At 32.7% G+C, this 16,232-nt stretch overlaps 1 protein-coding gene and 1 long non-coding RNA gene across 2 annotated transcripts; both read right to left on the bottom strand.

Annotated features, from left to right (window-relative positions):
* Nucleotides 1-6: 6 nt before the first annotated feature.
* On the bottom strand, nucleotides 7-11,590 carry LOC110454470 (receptor-type tyrosine-protein phosphatase kappa-like). Its single transcript, XM_021503974.1, has 16 exons — nucleotides 11,563-11,590; nucleotides 11,098-11,348; nucleotides 10,474-10,561; nucleotides 10,132-10,211; nucleotides 9,636-9,672; nucleotides 8,797-8,894; nucleotides 8,450-8,578; nucleotides 7,365-7,510; nucleotides 6,945-7,080; nucleotides 5,722-5,868; nucleotides 5,513-5,615; nucleotides 3,094-3,158; nucleotides 1,533-1,655; nucleotides 1,222-1,379; nucleotides 691-847; nucleotides 7-498 (listed from the first exon to the last, which is right to left on the bottom strand). The coding sequence occupies exons 1-16, from the start codon at nucleotides 11,588-11,590 to the stop codon at nucleotides 388-390; spliced, it is 1,857 nt and encodes a 618-aa protein (XP_021359649.1). The 3' UTR covers nucleotides 7-387.
* A 2,398-nt stretch (nucleotides 11,591-13,988) lies between these two features.
* On the bottom strand, nucleotides 13,989-15,961 carry LOC110454469. The gene is made up of 4 exons (XR_002463383.1): nucleotides 15,832-15,961; nucleotides 15,569-15,706; nucleotides 15,057-15,191; nucleotides 13,989-14,120 (listed from the first exon to the last, which is right to left on the bottom strand). It is a non-coding gene; the product is annotated as an uncharacterized LOC110454469 (long non-coding RNA).
* Nucleotides 15,962-16,232: the final 271 nt, after the last annotated feature.

Here is a 16,232-nt window from a genome sequence, read left to right as displayed (position 1 = left end):
AACAATTCTAGCACAGGCCAACCAAGTACCTATTTTCAGCTGAGTAGACTGGAACAAGCGGAGTAAAGTATCTTGTTCAAAGATACAACACAGTGACGTGACGTGACGCGAACCCACAAACCTTCGGTCACGAGCCCGGCGTCCTACCACTAGACTACCGTACCTCAATTAATACATGGTAATTAAAATGTATCCTCAAAGTAATTTATCTAGGCAAGTGCATAAATGTTCTGAACAAAAAGGGAAACCAAAAGTGAGAGAAAACGCCCATAATCACATTAGAATCGGGATCATCATCAACTTGCGGTTATCGATGTATTAGTCAGAAGCTTTAAACACAGAAATGTGTCGGTGGTTTCCGGAGACACAATACCGAGACCCTTTACATCATGGACTGTTCTGATAAACTGCCTCTTCGTGTTGGCACTCTTGGTAGTAGCTGTTGCCCATAGTGTGAAGATGGGCTTTCACAGCATCCAAGGTATATTGGTACTGGTCCTGCAAAATCGCATGGAAAATGTTATTAAGATTAACAACAAAAAGTGAAATATTATTTACAGTTTTTTTAAATAGATATATCAAATTGTTAGTGTCAAAAAAATCCTTAAACAATCTTGTACATCTCGTTGATTTATATAACTTTGCTACATGTATATTAGTGTTGTATATTGTGGTTAATGAAATATATACCATAGAAGCAACTAATTGAGGACGCCGGATCTGCAACTGTCTTGTGGTAGCATACAAGTCGATATCCGACTCCATGTCCAGTCTCTCCAACGTTGTACTGATAAGGCAGTATAGACCACAGCGTTTTGCTCCATCCCTTAACAACAAAACAAATCTACTTTCAGCGAAAATTCTAAAAGTTATTTCTATTTTTAAAGTCTTTCCGTTATGGCTCTATAGCTTAATCACATACCCATTTTAATATCTACTACAGAAAAAGTTCTATAATTACAGTAAAAAAAAAAAAATCATATTATTGACAGAAAAAAACCTTTATAAGAAGTCTTCCAGATTTATTTTCTTTCATTTTTATCCTTGAATTATAGGAGGAAATTAAACGATATGAAATCATTAATATATAAATATATAACGACTTATTACAGCTTATGTGGTATACTCCATGCGATCTTAATGTGGTAAGTAAGCCTATCTCTGAGCAGAACTTCTCTCCGAAAATTTTAATGCTGTTGAGCATTTATAATGATGACGTACAAACACATGACCACGACTGGTACCTCCTCTTGAGACATCATCCATGCCTCTACCAGATAATGGAGTTTACACAGGACACTCTGACTTGATGGAATGGACGAATCTTTTGCCCAATTACTGACTTGGAACAGCTTTACACGTTGATTAGTGTTACTTTGCTGAAACGAAACCAAAAATAATATGAAATAATCAGTTTTTGGTGTTTGTATATACAAACCGTGCATAATGCAGTGCTAATTAATCCATCTGATGTAAAACTGATATATTTTCATATCAATTTGTATTACCGATACAACAATATTTGTATTCACCTTGTTTGTGATCTCCATCATTGATGCATTGATGTTATCCTCACATCTTTCGACCGACATCGACCGAATCTCAAATTCATTAGTATACTTGACCCTGGATTTTGCGGGCAACCACGGAATTTCCTGTTATGAAGAATAGTTTATCATCTTTCAATTATATATATTTCCTGTTTATTCAGTCGCGTCGACTTAAGTTCCTAATAGGACTACAAAAACAACACATAATTTTAACTGAATTTAGATTTGCTGTAAATGCATATTGATTTTTTCCCCAATTCAGTTAAAATATTTATTTAATGATTTATTTGAAGTTTTCTTCAGATAAGAGTTTCATATAGTCCCCAAAAGAGTCACTTATTAAGTCCGCATATATGACAACATATAAGACCTCGCTTTGGAATAGTTAAGGGAGATAACTGAATTACATTTTATATAAATTTGTGAACATCTTCGTTTCAATTGATCGTGTATCACTCTTCGTTCATTTGACCGCTACAGAAAGTGAAAACAGTGGATTGTATCCTCAATTATGATGTATATTACACTTCCAAATCACGTGAGAATCGGTGAGAAGACATATAATATGTATAGCAATGTAGTAAGTAGATCGTATATATGACATGGTTGTCAGTATTATGACACAATAGTTTAAACATATAACATGAAGTCAAAACATATCACACGATAATTAATACATAAGACGCTGATGTAATATTGAATGAACGAGAAATCAATAACGAAAAAACTTATTGGCGAATAACTCTCCTCCTGAGTGTTAACACAATAATTGAAATAATAATATCACGGATGTTAGATTATATCACACGATAATTGGTGGATAATACGCGGATGTTATATTAAATGAACGAATAATCAACAGCGAAATAACTGAATGGCTAAAATATATCAACCAACCTGTTCACCTTCAGAATCCTCCAGACAGACGATAGTTCTGGAGCGATATTCAGTCACCATGGTCCAGAAGTCAACAATCGTATGAGTCAGAGGAAACTGCGTTACTAGATATCTCAGGTGATGCCGGAAGCTCTGGAGTTCATGCATTAAATAACTTTGTTTCAAGTTTGAAGAAATTATGCTCCGTTATAGAGTTTTCAATATGGCAATATCAATGAATTTTAAGCAATTAAAAGTTTAATTACATTTTTACCAGTCAAATATTGAAAAAGATACATTCTTTCAAAATGAGGGAAAAAATATCAAAATGATATAATCACTGTAATAAAATGCCTTAATGTGATAAATTCTATATACTTATTGATCATGTGGAGTTGAATCAAATGTCACGACATGATATATTTACAGGTCGCTGGAAAGTGTCAAAATATTTGTGGTATTATCAACATGAAATATAAAGGTTTGTTGTGTAATCCATAATCTGTCACATAACTATAAATGCATGGTACTTTGTTGTATTTTACGGAAACTCAAATGAATATCTTCAATATATATATAACGGAGACAGATGCACTCTAGCTTTATCCAAACCTTGACATACTATTTACGTTACAAATTAATATGCTATGTCACTATGTATTCGTACCGGAAGTTTAATTGCGTTGATGTAGTTATTCTTCTTTGAGTATAAGACCACTCTGTAATTGTCGCCTGTTACAAGAAAAAATAAACATTTTTTACTAGAAATTATGATTGAATTGACAAACACAAGAATCATAACTTATTGTAAAAGTTGAAACTGTCGCGGTTTGGAAATATTTGCATTTTTCGCATTGACTTAATAGGCGAAAATTTTCATACACAAATATATATGACTGATATATACAAATAAGGAAAATAATAAAAAGAACACTTCAACTTCGACAATAACATGTTTTCGCTTTTTACGTCAATATGGGAATGACTCAAACATGTTAATATTCAGGGTGCTGAGGTCAAGGTCATTGTGGATTTTGATATGAAATGGTGCTATCAGTGAATTATTTTCTATTGGAATGAAACAAATTTAGATCAAGCTGAAAACTGGATTGGTTATATTCTATGACTGTGATTAGCCATTGTTTGTGTTACTTGGTTAATTATAACTAAGCTAGAAATAAACCCTTATTATTGGGTACATTATGAGCATGGTCCGAGTAAAACTGGGAACTAATATACAACATATAGGTTCAGACTTTACGTTAATAACTCGCTTCTTAAGCATAAAATAATCATCGTATCACTTTGCAAACGCGTACATACTTTATCATAGTATCAGAGATTAGTGTCGATTTCGATATTCTTCATTTTGTTGGTTTTCCCATAGATACTTTGTCCATGATCTTTCCCCAAGTGTCAAATATAATAGATGACATATCATTAAAATAATTGTCATATCATTACTCTGGGAGGAATTTTGTTATCCCCTCTATTTTATCTTGAATTTGAGATGTAACAATAAATCGTTATCAGTATTGTATGTGTTAGGAAAATAATTAAAATGGAATCTTTTTCTTCTGACGGTAAAAAACATTCATGAATAAAAATAACCGTTTCAACAGAAATAATTCAAAATTACTAAAATGGGTAGACAAAGAACACGAATAAGTTACTAGCATCAAACAACCACAATATTAAAATGAAGTAAAAACGAGATCAGGTACCAGGTCTGTAAAAATTATAACTACTCGACTTGAAATTGTGCTCTGAAGTTAAAACTGCAAACAAAGTTTTATGTAAAATTTATGTTTTCAATATTTTACCGCTGCCTCGGATATACCATGGAAACTAAAGCTATAAATTGCTTCATTCTTGTTACATTGCTTTCGGGCATGATTTAGAGTCGATTACAAAATCTTATAATAAAACGTCATTGGACTCCCTGTTTCAGACAAGTTTCTTTTCCTACAATTATATCTTGAATCATGATTAACTTGCCTTCAGCAGTCAATGACGTGGATATACTTATCTGAAGATCCATTGCAAGTATCGCATCATGGTGTATTTGAAATATTTCTTTACTTTCCAACATCACGTGCTTCATAACATAACATAATTTAATTTTGACTAATTATATATATATTGATAATATGCGCCAAAAAATGTGTCGTACGTAGTGGTTGAAGTAATATTGTTGCTATGTTATTAAATGAGTTTCCTTGGTATACCGGCATTAAATATCATAATGTCATGTAAGTTCACTTCATCTTGTTATATCCAAAACCTTTAAACTTCCGTTGAATACAATCGATGTGGCAGTTTTAGTGCATATATGTTATCAATTGTTAAGCCTAGAAATCGGTTGCTATGTTTTAAGTGTTAGACATAAGCGTTTGCATGAGATATCGTTATTTCCGTTGAATGCCATCAATGCGCTGTTTCTTTTACTTTATACAGATGTAATTGGTTGTCTAGACGAGAAATTAGTTGCTATCGTCGGAGCATCTTAGCTAGTCAAGAGTTACGATCCGATAGGATCCGGTCTACCTACTTTGCAAAGGTTATACCCCAGGATTTACGCTCACCAGGGTACATAGAGCGTATTAAGTGTAACCCCTGGAGTACGGAGGATGTCGTCGGACTATAAACAATATTTCGTCACGTCCGATTATATTCTGTTTAAAGAGTTAAAAGTTTGAAATAGTTCCTTTTGATAATTCTCGTTTCTATTGTAAACAAACAGTATTAACAAAATGTTAAGACACGTCGCAAGAATGAGCATGTAAACTGAAAATAATGAGTGAGTTGTCAAGGCCTGTCGCTGAGGAACATAAGGTTGGAGTTCTTTAAAACTGCATTTTTCATACATATGATACATTTAGGTGAACAAGACATACATTAAAGAAAATTTGCACCAGAATGGCCTTTAATGCATGTAGTACTGTTTAAATTAAGAGAAAAATATTGTAAATCAATCGGTGGTTTCATTAGAGTAGATCTCAAAGAGACAAAAACAAACTGTCTTAATACATTTGATAGAATGCAATGCTATACACCTGTACTTGCTTCAATAATTAAATATGTACCTGGTAGAATATCCATGTCGCGGTTCTTGTTCCTGTTCTCTGTAGACTTGGCAACAATGTATTTCAAACGTTTCTCACTGATTGCATTAACATCTTGAAGAGTCTGTAACATATATTATATAGGCCGTTATAATTTCAGATAAAAAAAAAAGATAAGGAAAAGAAAAACGTGGAAAAAAATGAATGGGTCTAAAATATTTCAGATGTACCTGGAATTCCTTGCTGCGTTGTGTTTGGTTGGCAGGGATCTCATAGACGTTGCTGTCCTCGGAGCTGATGAAATCTGTCTTTGTTTGAATGCTGTACGGGAAACTAAGGCCTTCTAAGAGAGCCAGATGAAGTGCTTTGTACTGATTCTGGAATCAGAGACATACATTTGATTGCAAGCCGAGAAGGTAGAAATATAGCTATGATACTCAATCACGTGAAAAATTATAGTTGCATTAACGGGATGTATGAGGTCAGTTGACGTTATAATATTGTTCATTAAATGCAATATGTAGCGTCTTACTTATAAAAATTATAGTCCAAATAGCAATCCGCAACTCAACCACTGTCGAATGATCTTCGGTTATGATTCTCACATTAACCTTGTCAAATGTCTTTCTGGTTGTGATATATTTATTTATGTATTATTTATTCCGTTTACTAAATACACTTACTAAACGACAGGCTTATCTAAACCTTAAAACACCCGAAACGTTCCATACTCTGTAAACGATTTAGTGAATAATTGACGTTTTGTATAGCAATGCACGATCGAATGGGGGTATTTCTTACTCTTTATTGTCTTCATCTTAAGGTTCAAAGTTGTCCACTTAAAAGCTGGTAAGTCATCAAAATTTCAACCCTCTGATGAGTCATATTTAAAAAATCCGATTTAAAATAGGAATTCGGACATAGCTATTATTTGGGTATATTGAACTTGTGCTTTAGTTATCAAAATGGTATATAGCTTTATAAACTAAATCAGAAGTAAGGCATTAAAGCTGTGTTTTCATATACATAGCATCTTTACATGTCAATATCTTCCTGGAGACCGAACTGAATGCTACGAAATGACATATATCTGAAGTTTATCTATATGCCTTTGTTATTTCTTAATTAAGATAATGGTCAAAATGACTTATTTTGATCTCATGTTGCTATGTACCTATTTGAGTACTAAAGGACAAGTTATATATCAATGTCTTTAAATACATTATCTTAATTTGATGTTTCATTGGGGTTTTTAAATACTTCGTTTGGTGGTTTAACTCAAGGCTGACAATACCAGTTTTACGGGTGAATGTTTATCTTTAGATAGAGATTTAGGGATCTGAACTTATACTTGATCTTTTTTATGTTTAACTTCAATATTTTACATATGACCCTCTTTAAGCTCATTTTAATCATTATTTAGCAAACACACTGAACCTTATATAAGGCATACCACAGTTTGGACCATGTTCATTCGATTGTTCCTCATGATTTTTACATATCCATGTATGTCTATCACGTCTGCCGTCTTCCCTGCTTCCAACAAGGCATCCAATGCAATCAAAGTTCCTGTTCTCCCTATTCCCGCACTGAACAAAATATTACACTTCGTTAAAGATGATCTGATTAAAGGATTATAACGGTGTACAATTATAACGGTTGTACACTATATGAGCAGATGCATTTCTCGCCACTTTCGATAACCAATTATCATTAACAGTTGTCAATGAATGGATTTTATCTATGCATTTGAACAAACTATGCTGCATTTGGATGTTGAGGAGTGCAACAAAATATTAAAATTAAATGTTGTCATTTGAAAGATATGCACAAAAGATTACATGACAACACATAATACTTTATTATTTTGTACCTGCAATGGACAACCAGTGGTCCATCCCCTTGGGTCCGTAAATGCTGCAAATGTCGGTGAAACATGACAAGTTCAAACACATCTGGTATGTCGTGGTCTGGCCATTTTGTGTAGTGAAACTGGTATATTTGTCGCTCTCTGCGTTCCTGTGTTAAACAACAAAATAATTGCTGATAATGTTACTGTTGACCTTTCGTCATTTCATTCATTTTCATGTAAATGATTATTTTCATAACAATTATCGGCATGCTTAATGATTTCTCTCTATATGATCATGAATATGACAAATTAAAAAAAACCAATAACATATGAAAACTAAAGGCAAATATATAAATTGGAATCGAGTAACAGCTGTTGACGTAATTGCAATTGCAAACAATTATTTGACAAATGATGAGAGGTTTTTGAAAGAATTATAGATACATCCCGTTATGCATCAGTAAACTTACTACTGTCATATTCGTGAAGTATGCATGACTACTAACACCGAGAGAATAGTTTTTGAAACTTTCGTCCTCTGCATGACTAAAATTGTGAATGTTTTCGCGAAAAAGTTTATGTGACCTTAGTCTATTGACAGATGTCTGAACGTTGCCGAGGGAGATTAAGGTACGTTGCCGAGGGGGATTAAGGAATCTTGTTTTTCAAAAGGACATTAAAAAAAAAAAAAATGAGATCAAATCATCATGGAATTATTAACAAAGTCTATATGGACGAACCATTGAAAGAGAATAGATGAAATAGAAATATCGACCTTGGCAAAGCTATCCCGAGCACTTTTATTAATTATAATACAAAATAATGTGGACCATGGATGTATTGGATTTAAGAATGTCTAATGTACAAAGGGTTTATCACACGGCTATTTGGGTGAAAGTGCGTCAGACCCTTGGTCTAATTATTTTCCCTGTGTTTTCCCTCGGAAGATATCTCCTTCCTCACGACTGACACACTATCACCCTCATAGCCAGGTCTACATTATCACATTTATAAAGTAAACTTGGAAAAGATACGATATATTTGGTAACTTGGTATCTATATAGCCATTTAGTTAATTTGACAGAACTATGAATGTTTTTACTTACGTGTCTATGTTTCAGCATTATCACCCTTATGGCGTAGAAAGCGTACTGTTTTTCAGAGTTCAGGTTGATGACAAATGTCGCCGTGTTGATCGGATCGTCCATATTAGGCCAATATTTGTAGCATTTGTTCTGATTAAAGGATATTAAGATTAAACACTTGGTTATCTTCAATGTTTTATTGTTTCAGATATTATAATATAAAAAAAAAACCAAAAAATGTTATAATAAACATTAAAATTTGATAGATAATAAATGAATATTTATATATTTGATTAAATACGATTTCGTAAATAAAAACACTTAGCATATTTCTTATTCTAAGGTTATCTTTAAGTTTAATAATATACCTTTCCATTTTCGTATAAATTAGCCAACATAGCTATAGTATGGCATTTCTGCTGCCAAATCATCAGCCAAAACGCCTCGAAGGTCTTTTTCTTTGGACCTACATTCAAAACATTGTCATAACGTGTTATATCAATTCACTGTACAACTGAAATGAACTTCGAAATAAATTCAATCATTATTTACATTTAACAAGTGCCAAACGACTCTTCACAAAACCTTCAATTATCATTGAGATCACAGGGCCAATCGATAGTCGATAATATTATCCATTTATTATTTTTTAGTGTTATTTATTATTTAAAAATGTCCAATAAATAAAATCGTGCTTTATAATTTGCATTTAATCAGAATACGTATCGTCTAGATCTACACTAAAGTTTTTCTCTCCTTAAATTATCATCATTATTCATTTATATAAAGACTTTACCAACGGATTTCAAAGAAGTATTACGGGTTTGGAGACCAAATGACACAGTTAACATGTTACTGAAATGGTTTAATTCGCGTGAGTCTTCCAAAAAATAGAGGAGAAAAAGAATATCTCGCGAATCAAAAGTAACAGTAGAGTACATTTTATTAAACCAAATGCCAGAACAAATTAGAATGAAAGTCCTAGAAGCATTGTAGAACTGAAAAAAGATTAATGCAAATATATATATATGTTTTGCATATATTGTTCCAACTATCTCCATGCGTTGGTTATAATTGTTTTCGACTACACATATATATGTAGTTGTGATAAAATAGTATTTCTGAATACAAATCTACCAAAGATAAATATCAGTTATATTAATTATGATCTAATCAAGCTATTACATGTATGAGAATAATTAGATACCTTGCACTGCAATGTAGACTTCTGATCTGGATGTGCTCTAAAAATAAAATCATAAACTATAAATCTATTTATCGTTGTATTGCTTAGTAGTTACAAGACGTTTATGTTTTCTCAATTACAGAACTAATAAAACGTATTTTTTCAAAAATCTAGTGCGACACAATTTTGTCAAAAAATTCTGTCAGCGAAAAGGAAAATATTTTCTCTGTGCATTTGACATCACCTCACTGAATGGGTTGCTAAATCCTCAGTGAGGTCTCCTTTACCTATCACTTCAGCATAAATATAAATTATTTCATTTGAAATCTATTTCTTCTTGTGATAAAACCTGGCATTCATATGTGCATAGAGCATAAGATCACATATCTGATCAAAATGTCACTGGTATAGACATTTCTATTATTCTATTATTATTTGTTTACAAATATATAAAAATTGTTGTATTTTTTCTGTTAGCCATTACTTGCATATCAAAATGTGTTGAATCAGTTCTTACGTCGTCAATATAGTTGGCGTTGATATAATCAGATCCCGGTTCTGACTTCTGATCCTCGAGAATCACCCTGGAGTGGTCGTCTACAGATAAACAAAGAAATTAGGGCGAATGTGTTATCGCACACATCAGGACGTGGTCTGGATAATATGCAAAATTGGGTATTCTGTCATTTCAATATTTTATTCATTCAATAATTACATTATTGATTCATTTAGCGACTTGATGGGGTTATCCTAACATATATAAAGCAGGTATAAGATACTGAATAGACTTTACAGTCATATTTATATGCATATTCATCAACTTTGCCTTTTCAAAGTTTAGCAAATAATATATATTTACACGGAAATGTCGAAATGAATCTATTTTTCGGTATGTTGTACTCCTTCTTCCCTTCATCATGTGGGTGTACAGCACCAGATAGTAAAGTCTGAAAAGACCATAGCAATTCATTGAGATCAACAACATCAACTTTCTCAGACATCAAAGCGAACATGATATGTCTAGGTGTTTAATATAAATACTTAAGGTCTTCACTTAATTCACAAAATGTTATGCACTGTATATCAATTTGATTTCGCGTGTACGTTTTATTCGCAAAATATGCTTGCATGTTTTATTCATGAATACTACAATTTGCTTTCGAGAGAATGTTCTTTCAATGTTGATAATAATATTTACAGTAGACTGTAATAAAGAATGAATCTCTCCGAGAATAAATACGGCAAATATTATCTCGCGAAAAAAGTTATAAACAATAATTGACAAGTATGTCATATGAATTTATATGCAAAATTTAAGTTTTGTTACTACATAGACTATAGTTTTCATAAGATTCACATGGTAAGAATGATATCTATAATCGATAAGTGTGTTTCGTTTTCTACTCGTCAATACATCAAACATATAATAAAACATGGACTACTTATTGGTCTAGTCTGCATATCTATAAAGTTCGTTATTGACCTGGTATTCCTTGTCCAGGAGTTCGTCAGCCTCTTTTTGCTCTAAGACAGCCCCAAAATTCTTTACAGGTATGGAAATTGACTCGTCGACATCACTGAAATTTCCACCAGAGTTTACGTACATGTTGTCCTCGTCGTCTATGTCAATGTTCTCCAACCCTATTGACCTCTTACGCGCTCTCCCTTTTCCTTTGTGTAAGATCTTCTGTTTCTGTACAGAATCATTGCTTTCCTCTTCGGGTAAATGTTCATCTAGTCAAGGAAATAAAGGTGAAGTTCATTATCCTTTTTAGATATTACATGTTCAACATATACTATTCATTCACCTTAAGTTTATCTACCTGACTAACTTGTTATATAGTGACACCCATATCATTCGTCGAATGATATCACATATTCTGATGTCAAAATTATGACAATAGACATGACGAAATGACATTTTGACGCTGCATTGAAGACCATTTACATAACGATGTCCTCTTTGAAGAATTCATATCTGTGAAAAAAACATGCGTATGCATTGCTAGTAATTTTTTTTATTAAAATGGATCAACTGTGTATATTTCGTGTCCGTTTTATATTGGATTCGTGAAACTTATTCCGAACTTTTCTATTTAACTCGGGGCAGGTAGCCTAGCTAGACTTCTGGATTTGATTCATAGATTTTTTATTTATTTCCGATCCTATAGGCATAACATACTTAAATATTTATGAATTATAGAGTCATTACAATGTATGTAGAGAGGGAATGAAATTCTTTTCAGTCGAGGTTACATGGCCCAATTCTGCAATAGGAACGCTTAACTCAAATTTATCCTTGATGATTTATATTTTTTTCGCACCCGTTGTCTGCAGTATTGATAAAAACAACGCTTATATTGCAAGTAAAACACAATAGATAGTTTAATGTGTAGATGACGTAACACTTTATAAACGTGAAGATCATCTAAAATGAAAAGATAACACGACTTTGAGTTCTGGAAGAATTACTGTATTTAGTTTTATCTAATACATCCGCCATGAAATATAATTTTGTTACTCCGGCTTGTCAATTTGTGAAATGTGGTTAAACACACTTTATCCTGGAATCAGTAGACATTCGGACGAAAACACGGAACAACAGAAGAACGGAGGGACAGCAATGATGACACCAATAACGATCTGGTAGAACTGGCCGTATCTAAAACTACCAAGCAACCCTTAGATTGTTGACCAGGAGCATTTCTTTTTTACAAATATGATTTTAAAAGTATTTTTTCACGTTTATGAGAAACAACTTACCCAGTCCAGTGTCCTTAATGAAGTGCCTATTGTTTTGTTCGAATTTAGGACTGTTTTTACTTCCAGCCTGTTGTCGTCTGAGATAAAAACAAACAAAACCAGTGCAACAAAACCGAATTTGTTGAATATTTCAAATATGACAAAACAGATTTTATCTGTTTTTACAGTTCGCAATATTTCCATATTTTAGAGTTGGCATTATGTCCATAGTACAAATTCACAAGTAAATGTACCTAGCCTCTCGATCATCCAATTGAAAATATCACATCTAACAAAGCCCCCTTCTGGCATAAAATATTTGTTAATGATATGATACATTACCTTTTCAGCAGAATTACGATACCAATGGCTAGCACAGCGACCACACACGCTCCGATTACTCCTCCATCTATGCCCCCAGTACCACTTCCGGTGTCGTCTTTATCAGATATCGGTCGATCTGTGTCGTATAAACAAGTTTGTTTGCGTTTCTATATGTTCCATGTTATCAATAGTGGGCTTTGCTGAATTATATTTAAAATGTATTGTTATAAGTTAGAACCTCGTTATGGAAACACTCCATATTAAATCATTATAAATGATAATTCAACATCGTACATTTTTTTATTATTTGTACATGTATATCATATTTATACCAAAATAAGTTCATGAATATTACTTATTCGGAAACGTTCAATTTCCCACAAATATATCAAATTTATCTATTTCAAACAAATAATTTTATACTTAAAGCATAATCTTATCTAAATGGTGCAAAACTAGCTTTATCCTGCTGTGTTTCAAAGGGATCGTTTACATTGTAATGTGCAGGTGTATAAAAAAAAATTCCAGATTACAAAATTACTGAATTGACATTGTGTATATAACGAACAATCTACCTGTGCGTGTATTTTATAAACAATCTGCCTGCCTCAGTATTATATCAAAATTCTACCTGACTAAGCATTATATAAACAATCTACAAGACTTAGCATTTTATAAACAATATACACGACTTTGTACTTTATTAAGAATCTACCTGGCTAAGTATCATATAAACAATCTACCTGACTATGTATTATATAAACAATTTACCTAACTAAGTTTTATAAAAACAATTTACCTGACTAAGTTTTATATAAATGATATACCTGACTGCATTTTATAAACAATCTGCCTGACTAAGTATTATATAAACAATTTACCTGACTATGTATTATTTAACAATCTACCTGACTATGTGTTATTTTAACAATCTACCTGATAATGTATTGTATAAACAATCTACCTGACTAAGTATTTTATAAACAACCTACCTGACTAAGTATGAAATAAACAATCTACCTGACTAAGTATTATATAAACAATCTACATGACTGAGTATTATATAAACAATCTATCTGACTATGTATGTATAAACAATCTACCTGACTAAGTATTATATAATAAACAAGCTTCCTGACTAAGTAATATATAAACAATCTACCTGACTAGGTATGATATAAACAATCTACCTGACTATGTATTATATAAACAATATATCTGACTAAGTAACAAATAAACAATCAATATGACTATATGTTTTATGATAAATCTTACTTGTTATGTATTTCACAAACAAACTACCTAAATGGCAGGAATTGCCAAAGTAACCATCCAAGCATCCCTCTTCACATTCTCCATTTTCGTGATGACATCCCGTCATGTTGAAGCACTGTCCACACGTTAACTTACAATCTTGTCCATATGATGAATTTGGACATCCTGTGTCAAATATCAGCAAAATAGCTATATAGACTGTGGTGTCAAGTTTGATTAATAGCGCTACATTACATTTCCTGTTCAATTGATCGGTTTTTGTCATGTAATTGAAATTTACAAACACCTACAGTCATAACAAAATATTTACAAACAAATACGACAAAACTAAAGCACATGAAATCGCTAAAGGACGTGGGGGGGGGGCGTATTTTTCACAATGACCCAGACCATATGTTACACTTTGCAAAGAGTGTGAAATAAACCAATAATAGGCTTTGGTGATAAATTATTACTGAAACTACACAAAAACGCATATCAAATAGTTAATTGGATAATGTCAATGGAGGGAAAAAATGGATCAATTATCACTATTAAAGGAGGAAACAATGACGTATTCAAAGCAAATATCATTCAATTATAAAGTTCAACTATGTATTCGTCGTAATTGATAAGTTTCTATTTCCCCAAGATAAGGTGTATTTCCCGAAGCAAAATAAAGCGACCTTTCTATTTTACGCATATTCTGAATTAATCAAATCGCATGTATTTTTGGTGTTTTTTTTCAAATTAAATTTAAGCTTTTATCTAAGCACCGGCAAGTTATAAATAACGGTAAATTAATATGCCCAGTGCTGTACGTTAGGGAAATTCCACTCAAGAGGGTGTTTTTCTAAATCCTGAGAGTATTTTCCTATCCTACAACCCTTGGCATAAAGAGTATTTTTCTCCCTTTCCGATCACCACAATTAGCCCCGAAGTCACATAAAGCACCCCAATTTCCGCATCATTGATCGGAATGTTTCCTATCTCGTGACCTCAAGTCATTTCTTGTCCCATAAAGCATGTCACCTGCCCTAGACAGTTCTGTCATTTACGCACAGGAAAGTGATAATTACCACAGACAAATCTTGCACGACCTTCTAATGAAGATATACTAACGTTCACTACACGTTTCACCCCTCCAGCCTGGCAGACATCCGGATGCAGAGCAGTTTCCTGTCACATGACTACATGCAGTATCCTTACAACGACATTGTTTCGCACAGTTAGCACCAAAATGTCCTGATTTGCATTCTGATTAAAGAAATGTCAATGTGTTTCATGATTAACAATGTTTCGTCTTAAAACTCTATAAGATATTTGTTATCGTAAATAAACAAGACTAATTTTTAATTAGAAATGTTTTATCTTAAGAAAAAGATGTCATTAGTGTACGAAGATATCAATGGTAACTATTTAAGCATATATTAATCGATTGATCGCGAAGTCTCAGTGCAAATGTTTTGGTTATTAGTAAATCTGTCACAACAGCCCTCAATCATCATTCATGTAGTAACTATTAAGCTATATTTGTAAAATTTATCATGAACCACTTAGAGGTCTCAATATGACTTTTTTTATTATATTAAAGTTTTGTTGGTGTTCTATATTGATTTTATAGTAACTCTTACTTGTACTGCACGAGCTACCAATGTATCCATCACTACAACCATCTGATGAGAAACAGGTTCCATTGAAGCGGCTACATCCGGGGGTCATACAATGACATGTAAGGAGACAGTCTTCTCCAAACATGTTTATGGGGCATTCTGTAGGTAAACATTTTATAATTATTATTTGTGTGCATGCTGAAAACATAATGACAAATACTGCACAGATATGAATAAAGATATATCAAGGTCGACATGGATTTTGATTGTAAATCAGTACTTACGTGTTGAGCATGACGTTCCCTTCCACCCAGATATACATCCAGGTATTGTACATGTCCCATTGGCGTGGTTACAACCAAATGTTTTGCATCTACATTGTGATGTGCACTTGTTTCCAAAATAAGGAGAAACACATGCTAAATAAAAATAAAAAAGTAAGAAGCATTTAAAATTCAAATAACTGCGATTTTATTCAGTTAAACCCATGAAATTCAGAACATCAGAACACAGTATTTACATTGGTTCAGGTCTCATTTAGTTATAAAAAATAAGTTCAGAGTTTAAGTTAATTGGATCTTATTTACCTTGGCTACAGGAAGAACCATTCCAGCCATCCAAACATCCTGCATTTATGTTTGTACAAGTACCATCTGCCTTATCACATCCTGGTACAGCGCAGTGA

Source organism: Mizuhopecten yessoensis, unplaced genomic scaffold, assembly GCF_002113885.1.
Source record: "Mizuhopecten yessoensis strain PY_sf001 unplaced genomic scaffold, ASM211388v2 scaffold7889, whole genome shotgun sequence".
NCBI lineage: Eukaryota > Metazoa > Mollusca > Bivalvia > Pectinida > Pectinidae > Mizuhopecten > Mizuhopecten yessoensis.
Note: the sequence above shows the minus strand (reverse complement) of the source record. Positions and strands in the feature narration are given on the sequence as shown.

Bases quoted from the DNA above. Each gene is read 5' to 3' on its own strand.
- LOC110454470 (XM_021503974.1), bottom strand. From the start codon at position 11,590: ATGAATTCTTCAAAGAGGACATCGTTAT. The intron at 7,511-8,449 runs GTAAGTAAAAAC...TGTTTAACACAG, and splicing joins TAATGCTGAAACATAGACAC to GAACGCAGAGAGCGACAAAT. The intron at 5,616-5,721 runs GTACATCTGAAA...TATATGTTACAG, and splicing joins AACGCAGCAAGGAATTCCAG to ACTCTTCAAGATGTTAATGC.